This window comes from Rhincodon typus, chromosome 1, assembly GCF_021869965.1.
Source record: "Rhincodon typus isolate 14 chromosome 1, sRhiTyp1.1, whole genome shotgun sequence".
Taxonomy (NCBI): domain Eukaryota; kingdom Metazoa; phylum Chordata; class Chondrichthyes; order Orectolobiformes; family Rhincodontidae; genus Rhincodon; species Rhincodon typus.
Genome location: NC_063332.1, coordinates 159,386,121 through 159,412,446, shown reverse-complemented (window position 1 = coordinate 159,412,446; position 26,326 = coordinate 159,386,121). Strand labels below are relative to the sequence as shown.

Genomic DNA, 26,326 nt, shown 5'->3' with positions numbered 1-26,326 from the left:
GGAACCCTGCAGCCCAATGGTATCAATGTGGATTTCACAAGTTTCAAAATCTCCCCTCCCCCCACCGCATCCCAAAACCAGTCCAACTCGTCCCTGCCTCCCTAACCTGTTCTTCCTCCCACCTATCCCCTCCTCCCACCTCAAGCCGCACCTCCATCTCCTACCGACCAACCTCATCCCGCCCCCTTGACCTGTCCGTCCTCCCTGGACTGACCTATCCCCTTCCTAACTCCCTACCTACACTCACCCTTCCTGGCCCCATCCCCGCCTCTTCGACCTGTTTGTTTCCTCTCCACCTATCCTCTCCTCTATCCGCCTCCCACTCTCTCCCTATTTATTTCAAAACCCCCTTCCCCTCCGTCTAGGCCCGAAACGTCAGCCTCTCTGCTCCTATGATGCTGCTTGGCCTGCTGTGTTCATCCAGCCCTGCACCTTGTTGTCTCGGATTCTCCAGCATCTGCAGTTCCTACTATCTCTGATTCGACATTACTTTTAGTACTACTTTTAGTACGTGCGTTTGTACTGCTATATCCTTTTGCTTCTCTATTCCATTCACCCCCTTATTATTAAGGCAATGTTGAGCAGGCATTTTACAAGAGGACACTGCAGGAATACAAAATACAAGAATGCAAAAGTACTCAATATAAAAGAAGAGAGTCTCAAATATACAAGCTGTTAATCCATAGAGAAGAAACCGATAATATATGTCACTTGTGTGCCATCAAGACAAAGCCACAAAAAGTATATACAGTCCACCCGACTTGCAAGTTCCATCCCTTTAACTCAGTCCAGTTTATTGCTAGTAAAGACAGAAAATGAGATTGGAGAAAGAAGCATTGCAAATGTGCAAAAATCAAGAAAATGATTTAATAAAATATATTACGGTTTGATTTGTTTTACCTTTTCAAGTTCCTCTTCTAGAGCTCGCTTCTCCCTTATGATCCTTTCAATTTGTCCTTGTCTATCGCCACAGATCTATTACAGAGGATATATATATTACAGTAAAAATGTGTAATTGAGAGGAAATTAAGCCTGTTGTTTAAAAGAAATGTCAGTTTGTGGGACACCACGAACATTTGGCACCTTATCCAAGGTACAATACAACACTACAGACTGGTGACTAGACCACAATAAATTGAATATTTGTTTTGTCTGTGTTGGTTCATATTGGCCGGCTGATCAGTATTTCTTTCTTGCGAATCAGAGTATTTCCAGTGGTGGATTGACAAATCATAGAAATCTATAGCAACATCTCACATTTGATAATATAAGATACTGGTTTTAAGAGAAAACCAATACACCTTGAACTCAGTAACAGCAAAAGTCAAACATTTTCTCATTATTTTACTCCTTAAAACACAAGATAAATGATTTCCTGCAGTAGTAGAGCATGGATAATACTGTTAGTACCATAAAATAACTGCCAAACTATCTCATCACTTGAGTACTATATAATTTCATTTCCCAGTAATAAAAATAAACAATGACACATTCACAGAAGGAACAGACAACATCTTTTTATAAGAGACATTGTAATCATTGGTTTCTAATCTCTCTAAATTTGTACTGAGAGTGCATGAGCCATCATGAAACAACCGTTTCTATAATATTGTCTGCCTCTACACCTACAAAGCAAACCTGCCGTTGAAACCTCAAGGGCTTGATTTTACATCCTTCTGCTAGTGGTGTTTTTTGCAGGGTGGCATGTAAAATATGTCAGGTGCCTAGCCCACCAATTCTGACTCAGTCACCACGGTAGGCGGGGTGAACAGTAAGTCTGCCCACGTTAGGACTAAGGTGCCGAATAGTGTCCACTTAAGACCCTCAGTCTATCTCTACTGCGTATTATGCAGGCAGTGGAAGGTGTACAAGGTGGGAAGGCTGGTTTTTCACCCAAAATGGTGATAAAATAGGAAGGAGGAGTGGATACATCTTTTGAGGAGTACTCTGTGTGCATCAGGGGCAGCCTCTCCAAAACTGCATCCCCATTTAGTGCTTCTCTGCCTGACTTTCAAAACTTAGTTCCTCACCCCTTGCCCTAGGGTTCCCAATACATCTCCACGCCAAAACAGCCCATAGCTACCTGGGGTCTAGGGAACATACTTGATTTTCATGGGCCTAAATGCAGTTCCAGCAGCTCCCATCAGAGTTGGGAGTGAGACTGAGGGAGGGAATTCCTTCCACTGAGGGCCAGAAGTCTGACCCTTGGATTGTTAAGACCACCACAGTGTTACATGGCAGGCTTTTTAAAAGTCAGTTCGTTTCCAAGTGTCTTTTCTTCTGGGGAGCTGGAGGGGATGGGATGGAGGGAGACCTCATCCAAAAATCTCCTGTTTAGATCTTCCCCTGTACTGCCCTACTCACCACTGCTGCCGTCCATGATGTCACTTAGCCCCCACTGTTACTCAAGTACGAAATCTTCAAACACAAATTCCTCTGTAGCCTTAACAGTTAGATCTATTCATGGCTCAGATTTAAAATGCACTCTTATACAATTAAATTCTACCATACCTTTAATTCCAGCCACCTCAGATTCCACTTATTGACCATCTTGCAGCATTAAAATCCTGCTTCTCCACAGCCGTGAATATACTGTTCCTCTGGGCTTAGCCTTTTGTGTATATCCCCTCTTCCTTCACATTTCCGGTAGCAGCCATACCCATACACTGTCCTATTTCCCAAAACTCCATGCCTTGTTATCTTCCTTTCCTAATTTATATGTTTCCCTGAAACACCTCTGACCAAACTTTCAATCACTCCCCCTAATAGCTCCTTCTAGCATCCATTTTTCTATGATGCTTCAGTGGATGTCTTTGGATACGTTTCAACATGGAAAGTGCTACAATTGCCTTTGCAAAAGGATTGCTTAATATATTTTTCATCAGTGAATTTGAACCAAGGAGGAGAATATTTATGTTTGAAATAAATGGAAAATTGCATCAATACTAGATCAACAGCAGCTGCTTTTGCCTCAGTTTACTGTTTCCGAATAGCAGGTATGCCCACATACCATTTGCATATCAGACAGTTCCTCAGCTAAACGGGCAATCTGTACGTTGCTCTGTTTCCTAACATTTTCAACCTGCAACGGAAAGAAAAGGCATGTTTTTATCTCACTCATGGGATTTAATCTTCTTAAAAATACCAAGATTTTAATCTCTTTTTATTTTAGCAAACACTATATAAAGTGAACATGTCTTCAGATAATTCTCTAATTAAACTTGAATCAATTTACATTTTCATAGTTAACTCTAAAAGATCAACTATTGAATGATACATTCTATCAGTACTGAAGAATAGTTTGTATTAATGCCTAAATTTAACCTCCATTGGTAGATACAATGAGCAAATTGCCCCCATAATCCACTGGAAAATCCATTTGACAAAATAAAGTTTCCAATCCCACTGAGATAACAAGGTGTAAAGCTGGATGAACACAGCAGGCCAAGCAGCATCAGAGGAGCAGGAAGGCTGATGTTTCAGGTCTAGACCTTCTTCAGAAATTCCCACAGAAATTCCAATCCCACTGCTTGACATGACCCTGAATGTAAAATCTCACAAATCAGTGTAATCAATCATAAGTGATCATGACAGGAACAGGTCACTGTCCTTCATCGCAAAGCAAAATGGTGTTGCTTTTCAATTGACTGATTTAATGCTTTTGGTCTTATTTTGCAAGTGGCTTCAACCAATTGTTAGTCACTGCTCTCTTCAGTTATAAATTATAAATATATAAATTAAACAGCAGAGCAGGACGCGCCTGTAAAGTCTTCAACTGACTGCTGATCTCACACATCTTCAGTCGCCTGTGTTCAAGTCCTACCTGTTCCAGAGGTGCAATAGCATTTCCAAACACGATGATTAGAACTATCTCTCACAAATCTTCAGTATCAAGGAAAGGTCAAGTTATTGAACTTGAGGTAATTGTCGCAGCAGCAGAATGAGGAGCATCGATAGGGTGAATAGTCAAACTCGTTTTCCCAGGGTGGGGGAGTCCAAAACTAGACAGCATAGATTTAAGGTGCGAGGGGAAAGATTTAAATAGTACTTAAGGGGCAACTTTTTCACGCAGAGGGTGGTGCATATATGGAATGAACTGCCAGAGGAAGTGGTGGAGGCTGGTACAATTATAACATTTAAAAGGCATCTGGATGGGTATATAAAAAGGAAGGGTTTAGAGGGAAAAAAAAACAAAGTTGCTGGAAAAGCTCAGCAGGTCTGGCGGCATCTGTGAAGGAGAAAACAGAGTTAACGTTTTGGGTCCGGTGACCCTTCCTCAGAACTGATGGTGGCTGGGAAAATGTCAGTTTATATGCAGAAAATAGGGAGGTGGGTGGGGTAGGGAGTAAACGATAGGATAGAGCCCAAAGAGAGAGAAAGACAGTTGGACAGACAAAGGAGTTGCTAACGATCAGGCTGGGAGGGTGAATAGTTGTTAATGGGGACTCTTAATGACTAACAATAGGGGATGTGTAATGGCAGGCTATGTGGTAACAAGGCCTTGTGTGTGGGGTAGGGGGCTGGGACATGGGAGAGTTCAGGCCCTAAAATTATTGGACTCAATATTGAGTCCAAAGGGCTATCGGGTCCCCAAGCGGAAAATGAGGTGTTGTTCCTCAGTTTGCATTGGGCTTCATTGGAACACTGCAGCAAGCCAGAGACAGAGATATTGGCCAGGGAGCAGGGTGTAGCATTGAAGTGGCAGGCAACAGGTAGTTCAGGGTCTTTTCTGCGAGCAGAACGTAGATGTTCTGCGAAGCGGTCGCCAAGTCTACACTTCGTTTCCCCAGTGCAGAGGAGACCACATTGTGAGCAGCGAATGCAGTAGACTAGATTCTGGGAAGTGCAGGTGAAGTGTTGCTTCACCTGGAAGGTATGTTTGGGCCCTTGGATACTGGGGAGGGAGGAGGTGAATGGGCAGGTGTTGCCTGGAAGGGTCACCGGACCCGAAATGTTAACTCTGTTTTCTCCTTTCCAGATGCTACCAGGACTGCTGAGCTTTTCCAGCAACTTTGTTTTTGTTCCTGATTTACAGCATCCGCAATTCTTTCGGTTTTTATTCAGGCTTAGAGGGATATGGGCCAAATGCTGGCAAATGGGACTAGATTAATTTGGATATTTGGTCTGCATGGATGAGTTTGACCAAAGGGTCTCTTTCTGTGCCATATACTTCTGTGACTCTAAACAGTCCTGGACTAGTAGCTTCAATTGACAGCTGACCAGGGTGAATAATACTGAATTCATGTTATCTCAGCTACTGTTTACCTGAGAATCTGGGCACAATTTGATAAGCACCCCAGAACAGACATATCAGCAGAAATTTGTCTTGCCTGGATACATGGCTACATTTGTGGGCAGAGATTTTCTAGTATAGGGACTTTTGAAGTGCAAAAGAAAAATCAACAGTGCTCCAGGCTTAAAAATTAATTTTAGAGCAATACTTGCAATGAACGTTGTGATGTTTTGCACTATTTTGTTTCATTTCTGCCCAGATTACGTAGAAGTCTGGTGAAAATCATGCAGAAAGTTCAGGCCAGAAAGTTTGCAACTGCGGTCATTCTATTGGTGACAGCAGTGAAAAGAATGCTCACGTGACAGTAAGGGATAATTAAAAAAAAATCAATCCTAGGCTATTCACATATTCCTTCTAACACACGGCTTTCAATATCACTGACAAAGCACAGAAGTTGAAAGACTTAAAAAATAACGTAACTTAAAAACAAAGTATTCAAAGAAACACTTTAAGGTACTAAAATACTCAGGACATTTTCCATTTTGTCTTAGCTGAAAATATTGAACATTAGGTTAGTGTCACATGTTTAAATCTTCCAGAGCATAAGTTAAAATGCACAGCAGTTTATCTAATTCAACCTCCTTTCTTGTCCGAACTGCAGCTTCTTGAACAAGCTGCACCATGGCTTCCTTCATTTTTGCCACTTCCTCATCCTTTTGTTTTTCACGTAGTAAAACCTGGAGGGTTTGCAAAAATGGGAAAAGGAAATCATCGAGAAGGGGTTACTTTAGTATTGTTATTTCTGATTGACCAGCTGAATGAAATACAAATTCTACTATTTTCAACTGCTGCTAAACGATAGGTCTGAATTCCATAAAGTGAAGTAAAAGTAAGTACAATTCTCTACTAATTTAAAGCAAATCAAGGGAATAGTCCAATATAATAAACTGATCTCAAAGTAAATGCAAACAAATGTATTCTAAAAGTAAAGTCAGAAGACAGCAAGAATTTATATTTACACAGTGCCTTTAATTTACTAAAAAGTCCTGAATCATTTATCAAGGGCATTACAAAACAGTATGACACTAAGCACATAAGGGGATATTAGGTCAGATCACTTAAAGCTTGGACAAAGATGTATGTTTTAAGAAGTGTACTGAAGGAAGAAAAGAAGTGCTGCAAGGCAGCCTGCTCATTGGATTAGGGATATTGCTCTCATTTAGGGATATTTAGGGATGAGTGTGTAAGACATCCTGGATTCAAATCCCAGACAAACCCTTTGACTCATCAGCCTCACATCAGTAGTAGGAAAAATGGTAGAAGCTGTCATGAAGGATGTGATAAATGAAATCTTGGGTAAATATGATCCTATTGGGTGTAATCAGCGTGGATTTGCAAATGGAAAATCCACAAACTTGGAGAATTTTTTAAATACTAATTTTAAATATTAATTTGAAATGCACGAGAGGACAGATTTAGAGAAGCGCAGATATCTCAGAGGGATAGAGGAGGTTACATAGCTAGGGAGGTGCATGGCCACAGAGAAATTTGTAAAACAAGAATGCGAGTTTTAAAATCAAGATGCTTGACCTGGAGCCAATGTAGATCAGGGAGCACAAGTGTGACATAGGAACAGGACTTGCTGAAAGTTCTGCCAGGGCAGCAGAGATTTGAATGACCTCATATTTATGGGGGCCGGGGCAGAGGGTGCCTTTGCGCGCAGGAAGACCAGCTTGGATGGTCTAGAATTGTCACGACTAGAACAAAAAGGCATGAAAGAGAATTTAGCAGCATATAGGTTAAAACAGGGAAAAGTCATAGAGACATAGAGTCAAAGGTTGAGAGATGTTACAGAAGTGGAAACAGAGGATCTTAGTACTGATGTAAATATGAGATCAGAAATTCACCTTGGGATAAAATCGGACACCAAAGTTTTGAGCAGGCTGACTTGTAGAAACTTTAACTCTCCGTCTTTATATTTTGAGCTAGTTTACTTTCATAATCTATCTTACTTTTCTTATAGCTTTTTTGTGGCTCTCTGTTGACCTTTAAAGTTTTCCCAATCTTTATTGAATGGTGGAGTGGGCTCGAAGGGCCAGATGGTCTACTCCTGCCCCTGATTCTTATGTTCTAATCTCATACTGTTTCCTTGGAGAGGAATGGGTTCCATAGCTGCAAGTTTGGAGCAGGAACTGCAAACTATGGCTTCAGTCTTCCCAGTAACAACTATATAAAAGTAAGAGTTCTCTTAGATTGCTAGAAGTTTAATTGTATTTTTTTATCTCTACATGGTTTTTTGGTGTCTGTCCAGAGAGGATGTTCAGTGAGTGGCTATGGAGGTATAAAGGGACATTGGGTAGAGGCTAGAGGACCAATCAGCCTTTTATTAAAATGGGCTGAAGTCTCAAACAATTGAGGTAGGTCATTTGACTGATCTACTTCAGCACTGACCTAACTACGGGCACCACCAAAGGCAGGAGGTCTGACTCCATTCTACCACCACCTCGCCACAAGGTAAATATGGCTTTTAAGGGCTTTGTTTTGAAAGTTTTTAAGAAAGCTTTTAATTTTTTTAAGATTTTTTGATTTTTAAAAGGTTAAGAGTCTGCTGATCGAGCTTACTGCCTTGATAGCAAATATCCTGCGCAATGTACTTAGCATAAAACACCAAAAGTATACCTAATCTCAGATTAAACAATTAACATTGGTTTATCTACAAGTTCCCAGACAGAAAATGTCAAATTATACATGTTGTGGAAAAATCATGAATATTACACAAAAACCTCTAATGCATTAGTACTCAAATTATTTTTTCAATACGTATAATTTAACATTTTTGAAGTCAATGCTCATGTGGGTTTTTGAAGGGCTAAATGTGAAGATCATACCAACAGAAATTAAAATGAAAACATTCACAATGCAAGGTCTTTTGTAGTTCTGGGAAAAACTCAGATGAATCTTTTCTGGTTTCAAGGATTACAGCAGTGTAACATTCATGTAGGTTAACAAAATGACACATGGAAATGAGCAGAAAAGCATTCAATGTGTAGAGCTCTCTGCGTCCAAGTTTCTTCCTGCAAAGTTCTTTGGAGAGTTATTTTATATATTTGATCAATTTTCCATTTTAATGCCCTTCAACATTGCTAATTACATAGAGAAAGCCATCTTTAAAGAGTCAACTTACAGTACATTATGACATTAGCTCTAAATACACAGTCTACTCAATGTTTTAAAGGATACATCTGAATTGTGATTTCTAATCTGTACAGTTTTAACCAGAAAATCTCCCACAATGGCTTTCGTTCATTCTTATACTGTTAGTTCTGGAGTCTCTCAATGATCTATCCTTGGCTCCCCCCTATTTCTCATCAAAGTCATGCCCTTTTACAGCATTATGTAAACGTACATTAATTTCTACATATGTCCTGATGATTTAAAGTTCTACTTTCCCACCATTTCTTTTGACTCTCCATTGACTAATTTTGGCATTGTGAATACCTAAATTCCAGTGTTGGAAAAACAGAACCTTCCTTTAATTAAATATTAGAAGGACCATCAAAAACTCTGCTCCCCCTATCAACTCCATCTCTTCCCCGGTCACTGTCAGAGGCTGAACCAGATTAAGCATGTAGTCTACAGTGAAGAAGGTTATCTAAGATTACAAAGGGATCTTGATCAACTGGGCCAAAGGGCTAAGAAATGGCAGATGGAGTTTAATTGGATAAATGCGAGGTATTGCATTTTGGTAAAACAAACAAGGGCAAGACTTATACAGTTAATGGTGGGCCCTGGGTAGTGTTGTCGAACAGACAGACCTAGAGGTTCAGGTACATAGTTCCTTGAAAGTTGCATCACAGGTAGACAGGGTGGTTAAGAAGGCGTTTAGCATGCTTGCTTTTATTGCTCAGACCATTAAATATAGGAGCTGGGAAGTCATGTTGAGGCTGTACAGGACATTGGTGATGTCACTTTTAGAGTTGTGTACAGTTCTGGTCACCTGACTATAGGAACCTTCTTCAATTATTAAATTAGAGAGAGTTCAGAAAAGATTTACCAAAATATTCCTGAGATTGGAGGGCTTGAATTATAAGGAGAGGCTGGACAGGCTGCACTTTTTCTACTGGAGCGTAGGAGGTTGAGGGGTAAACTTACAGAGGATTATAAAATCATGAGGGGCATAGCTAAGGTGAATAATAAAGGTCTTTTCCTTAGGGTGAGGGAGTTCAAAATTAGGGGGCATATTTTTAAGGTGAGTGGAGAAAAATTTAAAAGGGACCTGAGGGGCAACTTTTTCACACAGGCATTGGTGGAATGAACAACAGTTACAACATTTAAAAGATATTTGGACAGGTACATGAACAGGAAAGGTTTAAAGGGATATGGGCCAAGTTGGACTAGTTTAGTTTGGGAAACTTTGTTCCAACTTGTCAATGTCAACCAAGGCTCTGTTTCCGTGTTGTATGACTCTATAAATAACTCCCTTTGTCCATACATATCTGAAAGGAACATCATTTTTAAACACATATTTTTAAAACTCACATCTCTGACCAAGTATTTGGTTGATCTTCTGATATCTTCTCTTTAAGTTCAGTATTTATTTATTTGCTTTACAGCTCTGTATGGCTTATTATAAAAGTTTTCTACATTAGAAACACTGTATAAACAAAACAGAAAGACTCCCATTTACGTAGTATCTTCCATGAATACAGGATGGGTCAAAGCTCTTTAGAACCAATGAAATGGTGCAATGTGGGAAATGGTGACAGCCCATTTGGGCATAGCATGTAGCCATAAACAGAAATGTGTTTACGCCCAGACAATGCACATTTTGTGTGGTGTTGATTAAGGGCTGTATTTGCCAAGATACTAGTGGGATAACTCATGAACTAACACTTTTTTACATTCCTCTGAAATGGTGGACAGGTTGTTGGTTCAATTTCTCATTTGAAAGACAGGTCCTCCAACACATGCAGGACTCCCTCACCACTGTGCTGGAGTGACAGCCGAGATTTCTGCATTGATGTCCTGAAAAGGGACTTGAATCCAAAACCTTGTGACTCGGGGAACAGTGCTACTAACTAAGTCATATCTGACACCATACAGTGCATGCCCAACAGCTTTCACTGTACTTCACTCAACAATGTTCACATCTCATTCAAAAATGATGTAAAACCAGGAAAATAAACTATACAAAAGATTATGGTTGCACTTATGAGATGCAACCTTTTTTCAGCCTATCAATAAGATTTAAAAGAGCCCTTCTGTAAGCATTCACTTTGCAGCTCGAACAAAAAACTTCTGTACGATCTTACCTGGTCTTTCTGTAAGTTTGCTTCTTCAAGGAGTTGCATGCTGTCCCGAACCTTGGCTATTGCCTCATATTTCTCTTCCTCCATCTTTGCACATTTTTCCTGAAGTTCACCAATTTGCATTTCAAGAGAAATTCTCTCTTTTCGCAACTGTTCTGAATCTTGTGCAGCTACACGGAGTCTGCAAAGGCAACAGTTAACATCCATAGAAGAATGCATGACTCCTATGTTTTAAGATTGGTTTAAGTTTGCTGCAGAAATAAACTGACAATTCTCCAAAAATGTTATCAAACAGCCAAGTGGATTGGTTCAGAGCAGTTGCCATGCAGCCAAAGTATAAAATCAGGCAAAAGCCTTCATCCAGATGGGACTGTCAGGAGCGAGACCATCAACCAGACAAGTCCGACTGGAAGCAAATCCATCCTAGCCAAATCAGAGTGCAGTTAACCTGGTCTAACTAATGAATGGAGTTACTGTCTGTTTTAAATGATTGTTTTTATTGTTTTAGAATTTTGGCTACTCTATATCATAACTCAATCTTTGGTTCTATAACTCTAATATCATTATCAAACAAAATTCTATCGATGATGAAATTTTCCATTGACTCATCTTCAACAGCTGAGTGACAGAGTTCCAGATTTCAACTGTTATGAGAAGAAATGCTCTTGACATCAGTTTTATAGAGGAAAAAAAAAACTTCTCATGAATTACATCAAGTCTGTGGATTTTTTTATGACACTGTAGGCAGAGGCTCTGCAGATGATGCTTGACCTGAGTATTTCCATCTACTGTATCCTCTTTTTTGATTTACGTCTGTATTTGTCTCTATATCAGAAGTTACTGAACTATTTGAGTCCAAGAAGCCAATTTTATTAAACGTAGCACTTTATATTGCTTTACCGTATTTGAAATTTGAGTGTTTAGGTTTGGAAAGCAGAGTCCTCAGCATAGGCACAGCTTCATTGGTAGATTGATGCTAAATCAAGCCATTCAGTATCAACAGTCTGAGACAAATCCCAATACAAATTTAAACTTTGCATGATACCTGCAATAGTATGCACAAAAAGAACTCAGAAGACAAAATGCTGGGACACTCTTGCAAATAACTACTCCAAAGGTTTTTATTAGTCTTTGGATGTCACAACAGATATAATTTTAAAATTAACTTCTCAAGGTATAGATCATCATATTACATGAACTCTGATTATTTTTATGATATCCATGTTTATATTAAATTTGCTGATTGGTACAGAAATACTACCATGGTTTTCAAAAAATCCTAGGTCCCTTCTGGAGTTCAATGAGAAATTGTCAATTGATTGTAAATTTTCATTGAATACTGATGCATAAGCTTCAATGACATTATCAATTGTCAAACCACATGAAGTTGGGGAATCTGATATGAAGTTTAATGGAAAATAATCCAACTGTTCAATAATGTACACCTAAGAATTCAGACTTTCAAAGAGCAGTAATTGCTTGGAAGATTGAACAATATTAAATAAATGTTTAATTTTAGTTTCTGTCTGGCCATCTTACTTATCTGCAGTACTTTCCCAGATGACCATTCCTGGTACTGTGGGCTGTGCCAATTATACCATGATGGGATACTTTATAAGGATTAAGGGTCGGCATCTTGTTTTGGGCCTATCTAGTGATTAGTGGTAGAGGTTCCACAACCATAGAATATTTACAAAAGGGCACTGACTGCTCTTAGGCTACATGGTGCTTTATTGTACGACATCAGTAAATACAACTACATTTGGTAGGTATAATTAACTGAATCAGCTTTATAAGGTCACTGTAATGCGCGCTGAGATAGTGTTTGAGGCATCAGCAGAAAGGGCTGGAGTGAATGTAACATGAAAGCTAACCCTTTAGAATCATTACCTTATACAAAATCACCCTCCTGCTCTCCAGCTATTTGTCACTCCATATTTATCAATCAAATCAAATCCCTACAATGTGGAAACAGGCCATTTGGTTCAATAAGTCCACACCGACTCTCTGAAGAGAAAGCTCTTTAAGCCATTACGCAGTTATGTTTATAATAATATAAATTTAACAATAACCCATTTTCCCCCCCAAACTATAGCAGGTCTCTTGTTTGAGAACTGTAGACTCTGGTGTTGCTTTGTTGTTCACTTCTCCACTGAAGGATTTTTTATCTCTCAAATATCTTTTGCAGAGAATACTGTACCTTATAGACCTTATCAGAGGTCTACTGGTGTATTTGGATGGCCTTTAATCTTGTGAGTTTCCTTCACAGAAGGGCTCCTCACTGGTAATGTGGGTAGTTGCTCCACAATAACACATGGGATCTCTAATTTACAAAATATTAATCATGGAAAACAGTTGCTCTGTTGAAGCAATTACTTTACTGTTTCCTGGGATTCTGAGCTGGACAGTATCTTTCTAATTGGTACATAACTTTCTGTTCTGGATTATTAAACCAGGCAATTTCTTCTATTTGAATTTGTCATGAATCTGTTGATGTTGGTGTGGCTCCTATGAAAGTCTATGCAGGTCATCTGCCTTGATTTGCTGTTCAGGCCAGACATCTTCAGTCCTCTTTGATGTTTGACTGGTAAAGTAAAGTTTTCCATTATCGCTTGTGTTACTGAAAGATTGTTGCTTACTCAAAACAATGTTTGTCGTTGGTATTGAGAATTCTCTGCTGCTGTAATATTTCATGAAAATGTTCTGCTGTCTGGAGGTAAAGTTAAATATTCCTGAATGAGCTCAGGTAGGTTGCATTGTTTATTTCTGTTCTCAGTATTGGCGTTTTCTTGCAAACTTTGCTGAATTTTATCTTCTGATCTGTCTGTGATGACAGAAGCGATTTCCAGAGCTGCCAATCATGTCATAGAGTCATACAGAACGGAAACAGGCCCTTTGGCCCAACTCGTCCATGCCAACCAGGTTTCTTAAACAAGTCCTATTTGCCTGCTTTTGGCCCATATCCTTTGAAACCTTTCCTATCCAAGTACCTGTCCACATATAATCTAATTTTTCATAATGAGTTGAGATTCTCAGTCTTTTAAGATCTCTGGCATTTATATCACCAACTGAGCTGTACACCTGGAAATGCCCATTTGTTTCTGATGCATTCGTTCCAATGCACTTCCCAAAGGGAAGCTTGGATGCCTGGTCTTTCACTACACTGTCATACAATATTAAGTTGTCTATGATTGTGAAATGTTATTGGCGCTCAAAGTACATGTCCTCAGCCAACTCCGTGGACTCTTGATTTGGCCATCTTTCAATGGACGTCCTTCTGAATTTAAGCTTGATACCAGTGCGGAGGTCATTCTCCTATTGTAACAGTTGCCATAACTGAAAAATAAAAAAGCTACAGCCTAAAGTGATGTGACTCTATAGCATTGGTGGAATGATTGTCAAGGGTATTGGAAAGCTACAAGTTACACTGGAACACAGGAGGCATTAGATATTTGGATATATGGTCATAGTTCACAATCAACAGTTGTCACTTTTGAGCCAGCATGTATGTTTGAATCTCTACTTTCTAAAGGAGTGAGAAGGAGTCCCACTTGGAAGGATATGGTTAGTAAGTTTGCACTCAACACCAAAATTGGTTAGTATAATACTGGTGAATGGTAGCAGAGTGTTGGTCACTCATTTTATCTTGTCAAATTTAGTTGTACCTCTTTGGTTTTGCTGGCCACTGTTTCTTCTCAGCCATATGCAACATTTCCACCGCGCCACTGTAGTAACCTTAAAAAGATTTTGCCCTCTCTTTGGGTTCTGGAATGAGTTGAGGAAGCCTGAAAAAAATTCTACCGTTTGTCCCTTGATTGGTTGGTTGACAATAGTTTATTTTGGTTTGACAACTGCTTCTTTCTGGGCTCTTGGAACTAGAGTCACAGAGTCGTACAGCACAGAAACAGACTTGTAGGTCCATTCAGTCTATGCTGACCATAATCCCAAAATAAACCAGTTTCATCTGCCTGTGCTTGGCTCATATCCTTCCAAGTGGGACTCCTTCTCACTCCTTTAGAAAGTAGAGATTCAAACATACATGCTGGCTCAAAAGTGACAAGTGTTGATTGTGAGCTATGACCATATATCCAAATATCTAATGCCTCCTGTGTTCAAGTGTAAATTGTAGCTTTCCAATACCCTTGACAGTCATTCCATCAATGCTATAGAGTTACATCACTATAGGTTGTAGCTTTTTTATTTTTCAGTCATGGCAACTGTTACAATAGGAGAATGACCTCCGCACTGGTATCAAGCTTAAATTCAAAGGGACGTCCATTGACATAAACAGGTCTATGAATACTGGACTGATGTGATTATCAATTTCCCCATTAAAGGCCTCAGTTATCATTTCTAAAAAAGAGATTATTGTAAAATATTTTAAGGTTTTATGTAATTTTTTTGCAGCTCTCTAACTACATTCTACTTCTGCACTTTGTGTTTAGTTTTTAGGGAATTCTGTATGTAAAGAGTTGTCCTCTCCACAATATCCAAACTTGTGCTCTTACATTTCTTCTCAACTGTTACTGATTAATCTTTTGCCGTAAATGTATTTTAATTCTGTAATATTACAATAATACTTTAAATCTGCTATTCTTTAGGTTTTCACTCTTGTATTCACCAGCTCTGTTTTAAGTTGGATTACAGTAGAGCTTGCTAGGCTTTAGCACAACAATTGCTACAGTATTCTTTCTATTTGCCAGTGCTTTAAACTGTATGCCTATGATACTGTACTGAATTTTTCAATAAAGCTTTGAATTTTAGTACTGGCTGTTTGGTAATAATTTACCCCTGATGTGGTTGGTTTGGGACCTGGGAAAGAACTAGCAGGGGTGGGGTTGGGAGCCAGGGAGCGAACAGAAGAGACACAGAGGGGGACAGGGCCTCCCAGCTCCTGGGCTCTCCTTCTCACTGCTCTATCTCTCACCTCGTGGCGTCTGGGCCCTCTTCCCTTTATACTCCTTGGGTTCATGACATGACATCACATATAATGTCTACTTTTTGACATCAGTGCTACAATTGTGCTTTCCCAAAGAAGCGTACATATGTAGTTGCCTGTAGTTGTTGGTGTCAGCAAACATTGCCTTTCCCAGATGATCACTTCTGGTGCCTCATGCTATTTGCTAGCTCTACTAATGAGGGTACTGGAGGGGAGTTGCTCATGGTAGTTCACTGCCAACCATAATCCTTTGTCTTTGTTTTGTCTTGGGCTTGTCATTAGTGGTAAAAGATAGATGGCTGTAGAATTTTTTAATAGAGAAACCGTTCTTAGATAACAGGAAGGTTTATTGCAAGATAGCAAAAACTACTTTGCATGCGGCCACAGATAATTACTAGGACGCGATGGAGCTAGTATAGATTCAATAGCTCCCACCAAAAACTACAGTAACTACCTTTCTTTACCAAGAGACCATATATAACATCAGAAAGGCTGGAAGCAATGTAACATGAATATTAATTCTTCAGAACCATTATCTTCTATAATATCACCAACGTTAATGTACTGTGCAATATGCCAGTTTGGTATACTGTAGGTACTGTAGGTTACTTGGTTAAGTGGAAGCTTTAAAACTCATTCTTGAGTCCATGGGTTATTTTAATTAACAGGCTTAAAATGATAAGATTTGCAATGCCGAAAATTGGTATAAATATTTTGGGACAGTAACACTGGTAACTACCTCAGATTTAACTTATAATTCTCCATACAGTGAATACTTCCAGGGGAGGCAAGGCAGTAAGATAACAACCTTGTTCTCATTTATATGCCATCTTCAGCTCATTATATTGAGTGGCAATATAAGGAGGATGTCTTCCCTCTACATTAGCATTTGGAAAACTTGCTGTTTGTTGGGAATGAACCCTAATGCTGACTATAAAAACGAAATGCATTTAATTCTGAATACCTTTTAATAAAGCCTCTAAATGAAAAAACGTGCTTGCAAGATTAGGGAAACTGAATGTCAAAGAACCTGTTATTGCTATCTGTGTGGTAATACCTGGCTTCGAACTGGCTTATAGCAGATTGTAATTGTTGCAATCGTTTATCTGAGGCTTCCTCTCTCCCTAGGGCAGCTGCAGTTTGCTCCACCTAAAGATAAAGAGAAAACCACACCACTCTAAAACGAGCACAAGTATTTTTAACTAGTGTAAGGCTCAATATTAATGTGTTATTACCAATTACAATCACTATATATAAAGGAGGAAACAAAGCAGTTTCCTCCCATTACCACTAATACTTGAAATCTTCTATCTAATCTTATAGCCATGTGACGCTAGTTCACAGAGGATGAACCGAAATGTGGTTTTGGGCGTCATCAAAACGTTTCAACAGGATTTTCGTTTGGGGCACAATGTTAAAATGCGAGTTCAAAAATCAAACTTGCAATGGCACAACAATGGTCCTTCTCCTCTAATATTAGTAAGTACTCCACCAACAAACCGAGCAGTGCAATTTTGTTTAAATTATGAACAACAGGTGCATATGTTTATCTGCACACTGCCAAGGAACCGGAGGCGATGTGAAGAAAGATGCTTTGCTACATTGGGTGATGAAAACAGATTAAATTGTAGCCTTCAAAAAGGGAATTAAATACTTGAAGGAGAAAAATTTACAAGAAGAATTGGGGATGACATTTGTTGGACTGTGCTAACTGTGTTGGAAAGAGCTAACACAGCTTAGTGGGGTCGAAGGCTTTCCTGTACTATAAGACCCAATGATTTTATGGAAATGACATTAACTGGAAATGATGTAGAATATAGCCAGTGACACCCATCTTTGTTTTTATAAGACATGGGAATGTGGAACTTAGTTTTACATTTTTCTTTCCGAAGCTGATATCTTCCTCAAACTTCAGCTGGAGAGATTCCCAATCTGATCATGGCTAATCCTGTACCTCAATGCCATATTCCCTCTTTCTCTATATACCTCCTGATGCCTTTAAGATCTAAAAGAAAACTCTTTCTTGACTCAGTTTCAGTGCCTTTTGAAAAAATAATTTGATGTTAGATCAGATTGCCTTTGTTTATTTCATATTGCTTTTGCAAGCTCTATCGAACATGGTCAGGTGACTACCCTGGCCATCTTACAGCCATGTTTCTTTCTTTTTGAAACCATTTTAGTCCACAAAGGCTCAGGGACTGAAATCAGATGATGCAAGTTGGAACTTGATACTCTATATTTTAACTACTATATTGATGATCTAGATTTGAACAGATTAATTCAATATGATGATGACTAACAGAAGAGGCAAAATGACACCTGTGCTGTTTGACTTGGAAGGGTTGTTTGGAACCTTGGACATTGAGGAAAGAAGTGATAAAAGGGAAGGCATCACATGTCCTACGATTGCGTGGGAGGGGATGAGGCATTGGGAGAGGGTTGGTTGAGAATGGGACACATGTGTCTTGGAGGAATAGTCCCTTTGGAATATTGAGAGGGGAGGGAAACAGAAGAACTGTTTGGTTGTGGCATCACACTGGAGGTGGTACAAATTACAGAGAATGATCTGTTAAATGTGGGGTTAGGGCAAATGGAACTCTTATAGAGCAGACATGTGGGGAATGGGTTGGACATACTTGAGGCCCCAACAACCATAGTTTGTGAGAATTCCTCAGTTCAGAAAAAAGGAAGACATATCAGATGCTTTGTTGTGGAGAGTTCATCATGCGAGATTACACAAATGCTTAAACTGAGAGAAAGGAGTAGAAACCTTACAAATGGAAAGGTGTGAGGAAGTGTATCGAGGCAGCTTTGGGAGTTAGTGGATTTCTTTGAATATTAGCTGACAGCCTATCCCCAGAAATGGAGACACAGAAGTTAAGGAAGGGACGTGTTAGAAATTGACCATGTAAAGATGAGGGAAGGGTTGAAATTGGAAGTAAAGTTGATTAACTTTTTCAGTTTTTAGGGGACACCCAGGAAACATCAACAATATAGTTATCACTGTACTGGAAAAAACAATTGTGGGAAGTGTTCTAAGTAAGACTGGTACAACGAAAGTGCCACAAAGCCAACAAAAAGGCAGGCATGCTGGTACTCATGAAAGCTTTTATTTGGAGGAAATGAGAAAAGTGAAAAGTTATTCAGTGAGAGAATGAGTTCAACCAGACAGTGGAAGATATTGTGGATGGGGTCTGATTGGGTCTCTGTTCAACGAAGAAGCAGAAAGCTCTCAGACCATCGTGATAGGAGATAGAGATATAGAGAGATTAAATGTCCATAGTTGAGAGGACGCGGTTTGGGACAGGAAACTGGAAATTGGTGAAATGACATAGGGCATCAGAAGAGTCAAGGATGGCGGTGGAAACAGACTAGACAAAAAGGGGAGAAAATGTCAAGAAGAATAAATTCAGAGGGGCAGGTGTAGGCTGAAATGACAGGTCTCGTAGGACAGTCCAGAGTTCTTGGGCCCCCACGTGGATCGGCACAACAGGAGGATAATACTGTTATTCTTTGATAACATCACTATAATGGTCAATTTTCTATAGCAGGCTGCATGGTAAAGTACAAATATTTTATAACCTGCAAATCAGAAACATTTATGTTTCATTCAAATCGAAAAGAGAAGGAAGCTACAGTCCACTTATATCGATAAGATGCTTTACAATAAACTACACAATAAAACTATCTGGATTATAGTTGCCACTTTGAAGACTCTACTGGTGAGCACTGCATCCAGAGAAACCGCCTTTGTTTAAAACAAGAAATCAAAAAGATTGTAACATGGAACTTCTCTTCTGAGTATCTTTATTCAAGACAACATGCAGATTACATAAAGTTTCTACTGTCAATTTTGTACCTCAAAAAGAGAACATTTACATACATTTCTCTGCATGTCTTCTTGCATCCTTTGCATCATTTTGTTCATTTCTTCCACTTTCAAAGTTGCCGTTCGCAAATCCAGCTTTGCTTTCCTGTAGAAACAAAATATTTGAATAAATCGTACAACTGCAGTGTGCAATAGAGGATACATTATATCGATGAAGCATCAGCTTGGTTCAATTTACCCTACCATCATTTGAGCCAAAAAGGCCGTAGGTTCAAACCCATCTCTAGGATTTGAGTACATAATCAAGGATGACTTTTCAGTTTAAGTGTTGGCTGATTGTTGCATAATTGATTGTGTCGTCTTTTTAAGGTATTAGCGAAAATTTGTAGCTCGGGTTGTGGATGCAGTTGTTTGTTAGCTCACTGAGCCATTTGTTCTGTGGCATGCAGATGTTTCTTACCCTTCTAGGCAACATCATCAGTGCGACCTCTATAGAAGTGTTAGTGTTCTGCTTCTTTCCGGATTTATATGATCCTCTGGTGTGATGGTCTTGTCACTTCCGGTTCTGTTGTTTTAGCGACGGTCTGTATATTGGGGTCTATTGTCTGTGTGCATTGAGACAAGTGAATATTGACCAGAGACAATGAGGGCCATCAGTTCGACTGGGACAAAGTGACCATACTAGGACAAGTGAACACCAGACATGCAAGGGAATCCCTGGAAGCCTGGTTCTCAACATAGGACTCCATTAACAAACACATACAAATAGACCCCATATACAGACTGTCGCTAAAACAACAGAACCAGAAGTGACAAGACCATCACACCAGAGGATCATATAAATCCGGAAAGAAGCAGAACACTAACACTTCTATTAGAGGTCGCACTGATGATGTTGCCTAGAAGGGTAATGAAATGTCTGCGCACCACAGAACAACCAGCTCAGCGAGCTAACGAACAACTAATTGTGCCGTCTCTTAGATTTTATCCACATTCTGTCAGCCTATTCAATTGGGCATTAAATGACCTTTGTCAGCTAATGTTTGTCCCTCAACTAAAAACCATTGCCTAGTCTTTCATCTCTGTTGCTGTTGTGGGACTTGATTAAGTGTATTAGGTGCCACATTTGCCTACGAAAGAGAGAACTGATGTATTTCAAGTGTTGATTGTAAAGTCCTTTGAGAATACGACAAAAATGTTCAATAAATTCAAGTAAATTCTTGATAAAATTGTACATTTTAATGTTTAGTACCTTTTTAAAATACAGCTATAATGGTGAGCAGAACAATTCACAACCTCTTTCAGCACAATTTTAGATCTTGAATTCTTGTTGCTTCATTTTAACTAAGGGAGTGGGTGATAACATCTGAACCCAAACCAGCTTGATTCACTGATTCAATCGTCAATGACAGCAATCATGTAAATAACAGGTGTTTATCAATAATGAAGTTTTCTATGTTGTGGCTCATTTTTCGGTATACCAAGGTACCAGAAAATTTTTTCGAGAAACTATATTGGATTTGGATTGCAAAGATATAAATTTCAGATATGGACAGTATGTATTTCAAAACATCATAGATCCAACAAATTGCAATACATCTGTGCTTCACATTTCTGTCTGTTAAGAACAGGGGAACAGATGGAGATCATTTACAGCATCAAAGTCTGTTCCACCATTCAATTAGATCATAACTTGGCCTAGAATTCACAAGTGGGTGACAATGGTTGGTATATGACAATTTATTATTGGTACATTTGTTATCTAATTGTTTCCCACATTTCTTACCAAATAAGTACAGATCAGAATTAAACGGTAATCACCATTATCAATATACCTGTTGTCGCGTTGGTATGCTACTATTCAAGCGGAGATGTATTTAAGGGAAGCTAGAGAAATAAATGTGTAGAGGAAGGAGTTGAAGGTTAGGTAGATAGAGTTAAGTAATGAGAAGTGGAAGGAAATTAATTGCATTAAAAAACATATCACCATTTAGGCTAAATGATATTTCCGTGCTGCAAGTACACCAGCATCATATCATTTGAAAATGGTACAAAGAATACAGAACATAGAAACATTATCTTCACAAACCAAGTTGGTTATCGGCCGAAGAACAATCAAAACAGCAGGAGCTGAATGTTTGATAACAAGGTGTAGAGCTGGATGAATACAGCAGGCCAAGCAGCATCAGAGGAGCAGGAAAGCTGACGTTTCGGGTCGAGACCCTTCTTCAGATTTTCTTCAAAAGACCAATTCAGATATTCTAAGATGTCCATTATGTACCAATAACAGGAGTGTACAGATGGTATCAAGGCAGTTATGTACTGACAGGGTCAGAAGTACATTATTTTCAAGAAGTAGTTAGATATTGCTCTTGGGGCTAAAGAATCAAATAGTGTATGGGGAGAAAACAGGAACAGAGTACTGAGTTCAGTGATCATATTGAATGGCAGAGCAGTCTTGAAGTACTTAATAGCCCACTACACTCCTATTTTCCAAGTTATTTGTGAGAATAACAGAAAAAAAAACTGAACAAAGGCAGGTGAATGAAGTTGAGGTAATGATCCATTAAATGGCAGAAAAGGAAGATTTCAGTGGCGCTCTGATGTTCCAAGTACAAAACAGATACACAGTTTATTCATTTGAAGAATGTAATAGTTTTCCCATTTTCTTACTCATATTTCTGAATATTGTAATGGGTACACATTATTGTGTCAAAAGACAGAATTTTCTCAAGGGAATCAAACTATGCTCCCGAGCCCAGCCTGCTCAGCAGTAGAACAAGCTGTGGTACTAGAGCACCAAGAAGTGCAGGTGCGCTTCTGAAGCTGCTGGACCAATCAGTTCCATCGTGGAGACACCCTTAAAAAGAGATAAGTTTAAAATAAAAATTCAGTAAGACCAAGCTGGCAGGGCCCTCAAATTGGAAGAGAATTTCCTCAGAATAGTTCACTGGGGCTGCAAGGACGGCTTTTACTGGCCAATAAGTCCCCTCAGTGCTGGTGGGAGTGATGTGTTATTGGCACTGACCCTCCTTTTGGGCATGCTTTAGGCCATAGAGTCTTTCCATCATAATTTCTCTCTCTTGCTAGTCCGGTCATGTGCGAGTTGTTAAGAGTGTCATAGCTGGTCGGGAGGTTGCTGTCCTTGCTAGGAATCTTCTTTTCCAGGTGCAGTTCCAACATTGCTCACATATCCGTTGCGATATTGAGACTACTGAGTTAACAACTCCTTGACTGGCAGGCAACTCCAAAGAGCAGACAGCCATCCTGAATAGAAATGACAGCTCTGATGGCAGCCAGTTAGTCTCCTACCCTTTGTAATTAGGGATTCTGGGTCTTGCAGAAGGAGAATTGTATTATTCCTGCTTTTGAGATCATAAGGGGAACCCCCACTGTATGGAAAAAAATTTGATCTGCAGTTTAGCATTATATAATAGGATTATTTTACTAGTTAGTGTAGTTAATTGATATTTCTTCATATACCTAATGTTGGGAGCAGTTGCTTGAAACTTTTAACCTTCCTCACAACAGACAGACCAGTGATGAATGCAAATCCTAGTTTCCTTATGTTATTTCATCAAAAACATTTCATGTTGTGCAGTCATGTCGACAGTTTGGAAGAGAACAAATTTCACATGGAAACCAATGTATTCCTACGTAATTTTAAGAAAAGGTCTTTAGCAATCCTTGGAAGAAATTACAGAAATGAAGGTTTACCACACCTGTTTCCAGTTAAAATAAAAATGATTAGAAGTATACAACATGCCAACCAGCATCTGCAACAGATGGATCGGTTAATGACTATGGTAAAAGGTCATCTCTGAAATTTGAAGCAGATGGCATCTAATATTTCTGATTATTTTAATCTTAGAATTTGGTTTGTAATTTTTCCTTTTAATAGATTTATTTGTTGGGTAACTTTTGTGTAATTTGAATATAGGCGAACATTCACTGTAATATTTTCTTGGAATGAAATGCGTACTTAACTTTCACTGTGATGAAATACAATAAATTTATACATACCTCAATTCTTTGTGATGCTGGTCCAGTTCCGAATTCTGCTCAGTCACCGTATTCATAACTTGCTGATTAGTCTGTTTAAACAGGAAGGAGGAAAAGCTATTATAGCTTTTTAGGCTCACATGATGGTTTAATAACCTACACATGGTTTAGGAAACGGCATAACCTCCATGCTTTTAAAGTCACAACCTCCATACTATTTAAAAGAACAGAGGCCACTTCATGAACGAAGAAAAGGACTGCACTGTGTTTATAGGTAAAGCAAAAATACAATCACTATCACAAACAAAATCAGAAATACATACTATTTTAAAACTAAAGTTCTCAATGGCAAATGATGATGCAGTTTTTAACGTATTGACATCATTTGCACAGCCACTGCAAACTAATCTGTTCAAACGTACAAATAATATTGACGTTGAGTACTCCAGTTAATATTTGGTTGACTCAAGATTGGAAGAAATGATGCTGTCTATAGGAGACAATAAGAGGAATGAGCTTGTATTTATATGGTGTCTTTCAGTACACAGAATGTTAAGCACTTGATAGAAAACAGATTGCATTTGATGTTGTTTTACTGTTTTGTAGGCAAATATGGCAAGCAAATTGTACCAGCGAGGTGTCTCAAACAGCAAAGAGCTCAATGACTGGCTGATCTGTTCAGTAATGTTAGTTCAGCTACTAACATTGATCAAGACATAAAAAACATCAATGTAGCAGCAATAGTATACAATTGACCTCAAACTTATTGCACCACCTAATAAGATCACGGCTGATCTGCTTGTGTCCTGAACTCCACTTTCTTGCTTGTCTCTCATAACGCTTAATTCCTTCAAAAATCCATCTAAAGCAGCCTTGGATATGTTTCAATAACCCAGGTCCACTGGTCTCCTGGGCATAGAATTCTAAAGATTAATGATTTTAAGACAAAATCATGCCTATTTTAAATGTAAGATCCCCTATTTTGCAATGGTGGCCCCTTTTTCATAATTCTCTCACAAACACTCTCTTAGCATCTATCTTGTTGAGGCCTCTCTCAAATCTTGTATGTTTGAATAAGATCACCTCTCATTCTTCTAATCTCCGATGACTATAGATCCAAACTTTCTTTTAAGACACCCCTTCACACCAGGAATCAAACTAGTGAACTTTCTCTGAACTACCTCCAAAGCAATTATCTCACCTTTAACTCTACACATCACGGTTGGCGTGGTCAATGGCCATAATACTTTAGCAAGACTTCCACACTTTAATGAACAAAAACAGAAGTTGCTGGAAAAGCTCAGCAGATCTGGCAGCACCTGTGAAGGGAAAAAAAATCAGAGTTAACGTTTTACCCCTTCCTTGGGTCACTGGACCCGAAACGTTAACTCTGACTTTCTTCTACACAGATGCTGCTGGACCTGTTGAGCTTTTCCAGCAACTTCTGTTTTTGTTCCTGATTTACATCATCCGCAGTTCTTTCGGTTTTTATTTCACACTTTTATACTCTCTTGCCGTAAAGGCCATAGCCTTTTTAACTACTTGTGGAAACTGCAATGCTAAGCTATGATTGACAGATAAGTCTAGCCAAACACTGAGGACATCTTTTACTTCTTCAAAAAAAAAGTCATTAGATCTTTCACTTCCACCAATTCAAGCAAATGGAACCCTGATTTAATGTCACATTGGGTATGTAGCATTTCCTCCATGTTGTGACAAAAAGTAGCTAAGAATATGTTATGAAAAATGACTTGCACTTTCAAAAGTACCTTTAATGCTGTGAAGCATCCCAAAGGGTTTCTCAGAAGTGTAATCCAACAAAAAAAATTGATGTTGAACCAAAGAGTATAGGCAATCAAAAGTTTGACCATAAAGGTATGCTTCAAGAAGTATCATAAAGAAGGTGAATTTACAATTGAAAACTTTTGAGGTTATGGCTTAAATAGCTGAAACCACAAGGAGATGCACATGATCTGGGAGGCTTCAACAGGGTAGAGGCTAAGAGAATGTTTGAGAGAGACATTGGACACAAAGATGAAAATTTAAAACACAGGATGTCATAGGAACCAACGTAATCCTGAGGGCACAGGGGTGTTGTATGAATGGAATGTGGTGCCATTAATGACACGGACAGCAGAGCTTTGGCTGAGTTCAATGGACGAAGTGAAAGTAAAAATGAAATATGAAGACCAACCAGGATTGCATTCAAATGGTGGAGTTTAAAGGCAACAATAGCATGGATGAAGACTTAGCAGCAGATGAGATGAGGTGGGTTGTGGATAAACAAAGTTATAGAGATGAATATAGGCAATCTTAGTGATGGACAGAATATGGGATCGAAAGCTAAGTTCACAGTTTTTGAATAATGTCACTAAGTGGCAACATATAGATGAGAAATGAGAAAAGTCATAGATACATACATGTAGGGATTCTGGGAGTAATTGTATCTAAGCAGGGAGATAAACCACTGCAGCAGGTTCGCTGGGTATGACCAAACAGATGAGAATTGAAGAAAACGGTTCCACTGAACTGAACAACACAGGAAAGGCATTGAGAAATGAAAATGAAAAAGAATATGTGATCAACTATGTAAAAGATTGCAGACTGATTGAAAAGAATGAAAAGGCATTGTATACCTCATCCACAGTCATAAGATATGATATCATATGTGATTTGATTAAGCCTGTTTAAAATGCTATGGCAGAAGCAGAAATGTGGTTGGAAAGGCACAAATGTGGAGTTGAAGGAAGGAGGTGTACGCATCTGGGAGGAAGGAAGGTTGGCTATGAGTTTGTGGCATGTGAGGACAAAGGAATCAAGGGTGGATTTTTAAGCAGAAACAAGATGACAGCAAGTTAGAATAAGAGTGGGACAATGTCAGAGACAAAAGGAAACCATTTCCAATAGCAACTAGCATTGGAACCAGGAAGAGGCAATGAGTGGTCAGCAGCTTAATGGGAGCAAAGTCATAAAGAACAGAAGGTAGGTTGCATAGATAAGAGGAGTTAGGAGAG

At 39.0% G+C, this 26,326-nt stretch overlaps 1 protein-coding gene across 1 annotated transcript in view; it reads right to left on the bottom strand.

The window, feature by feature from the left end:
• Positions 1–26,326, bottom strand: part of sclt1 (sodium channel and clathrin linker 1) — an 88,602-nt gene that overhangs the window by 33,040 nt on the left and 29,236 nt on the right. Inside the window, exons 10-16 of the mRNA XM_048596596.1 lie at positions 23,334–23,404; positions 19,365–19,455; positions 16,539–16,630; positions 10,546–10,723; positions 5,872–5,970; positions 3,011–3,082; positions 901–975 (exon numbers count right to left, since the gene is read on the bottom strand). Of these exons, the coding sequence (XP_048452553.1) occupies positions 901–975; positions 3,011–3,082; positions 5,872–5,970; positions 10,546–10,723; positions 16,539–16,630; positions 19,365–19,455; positions 23,334–23,404 (678 nt within the window). The remainder of the gene's footprint in view (positions 1–900; positions 976–3,010; positions 3,083–5,871; positions 5,971–10,545; positions 10,724–16,538; positions 16,631–19,364; positions 19,456–23,333; positions 23,405–26,326) is intronic.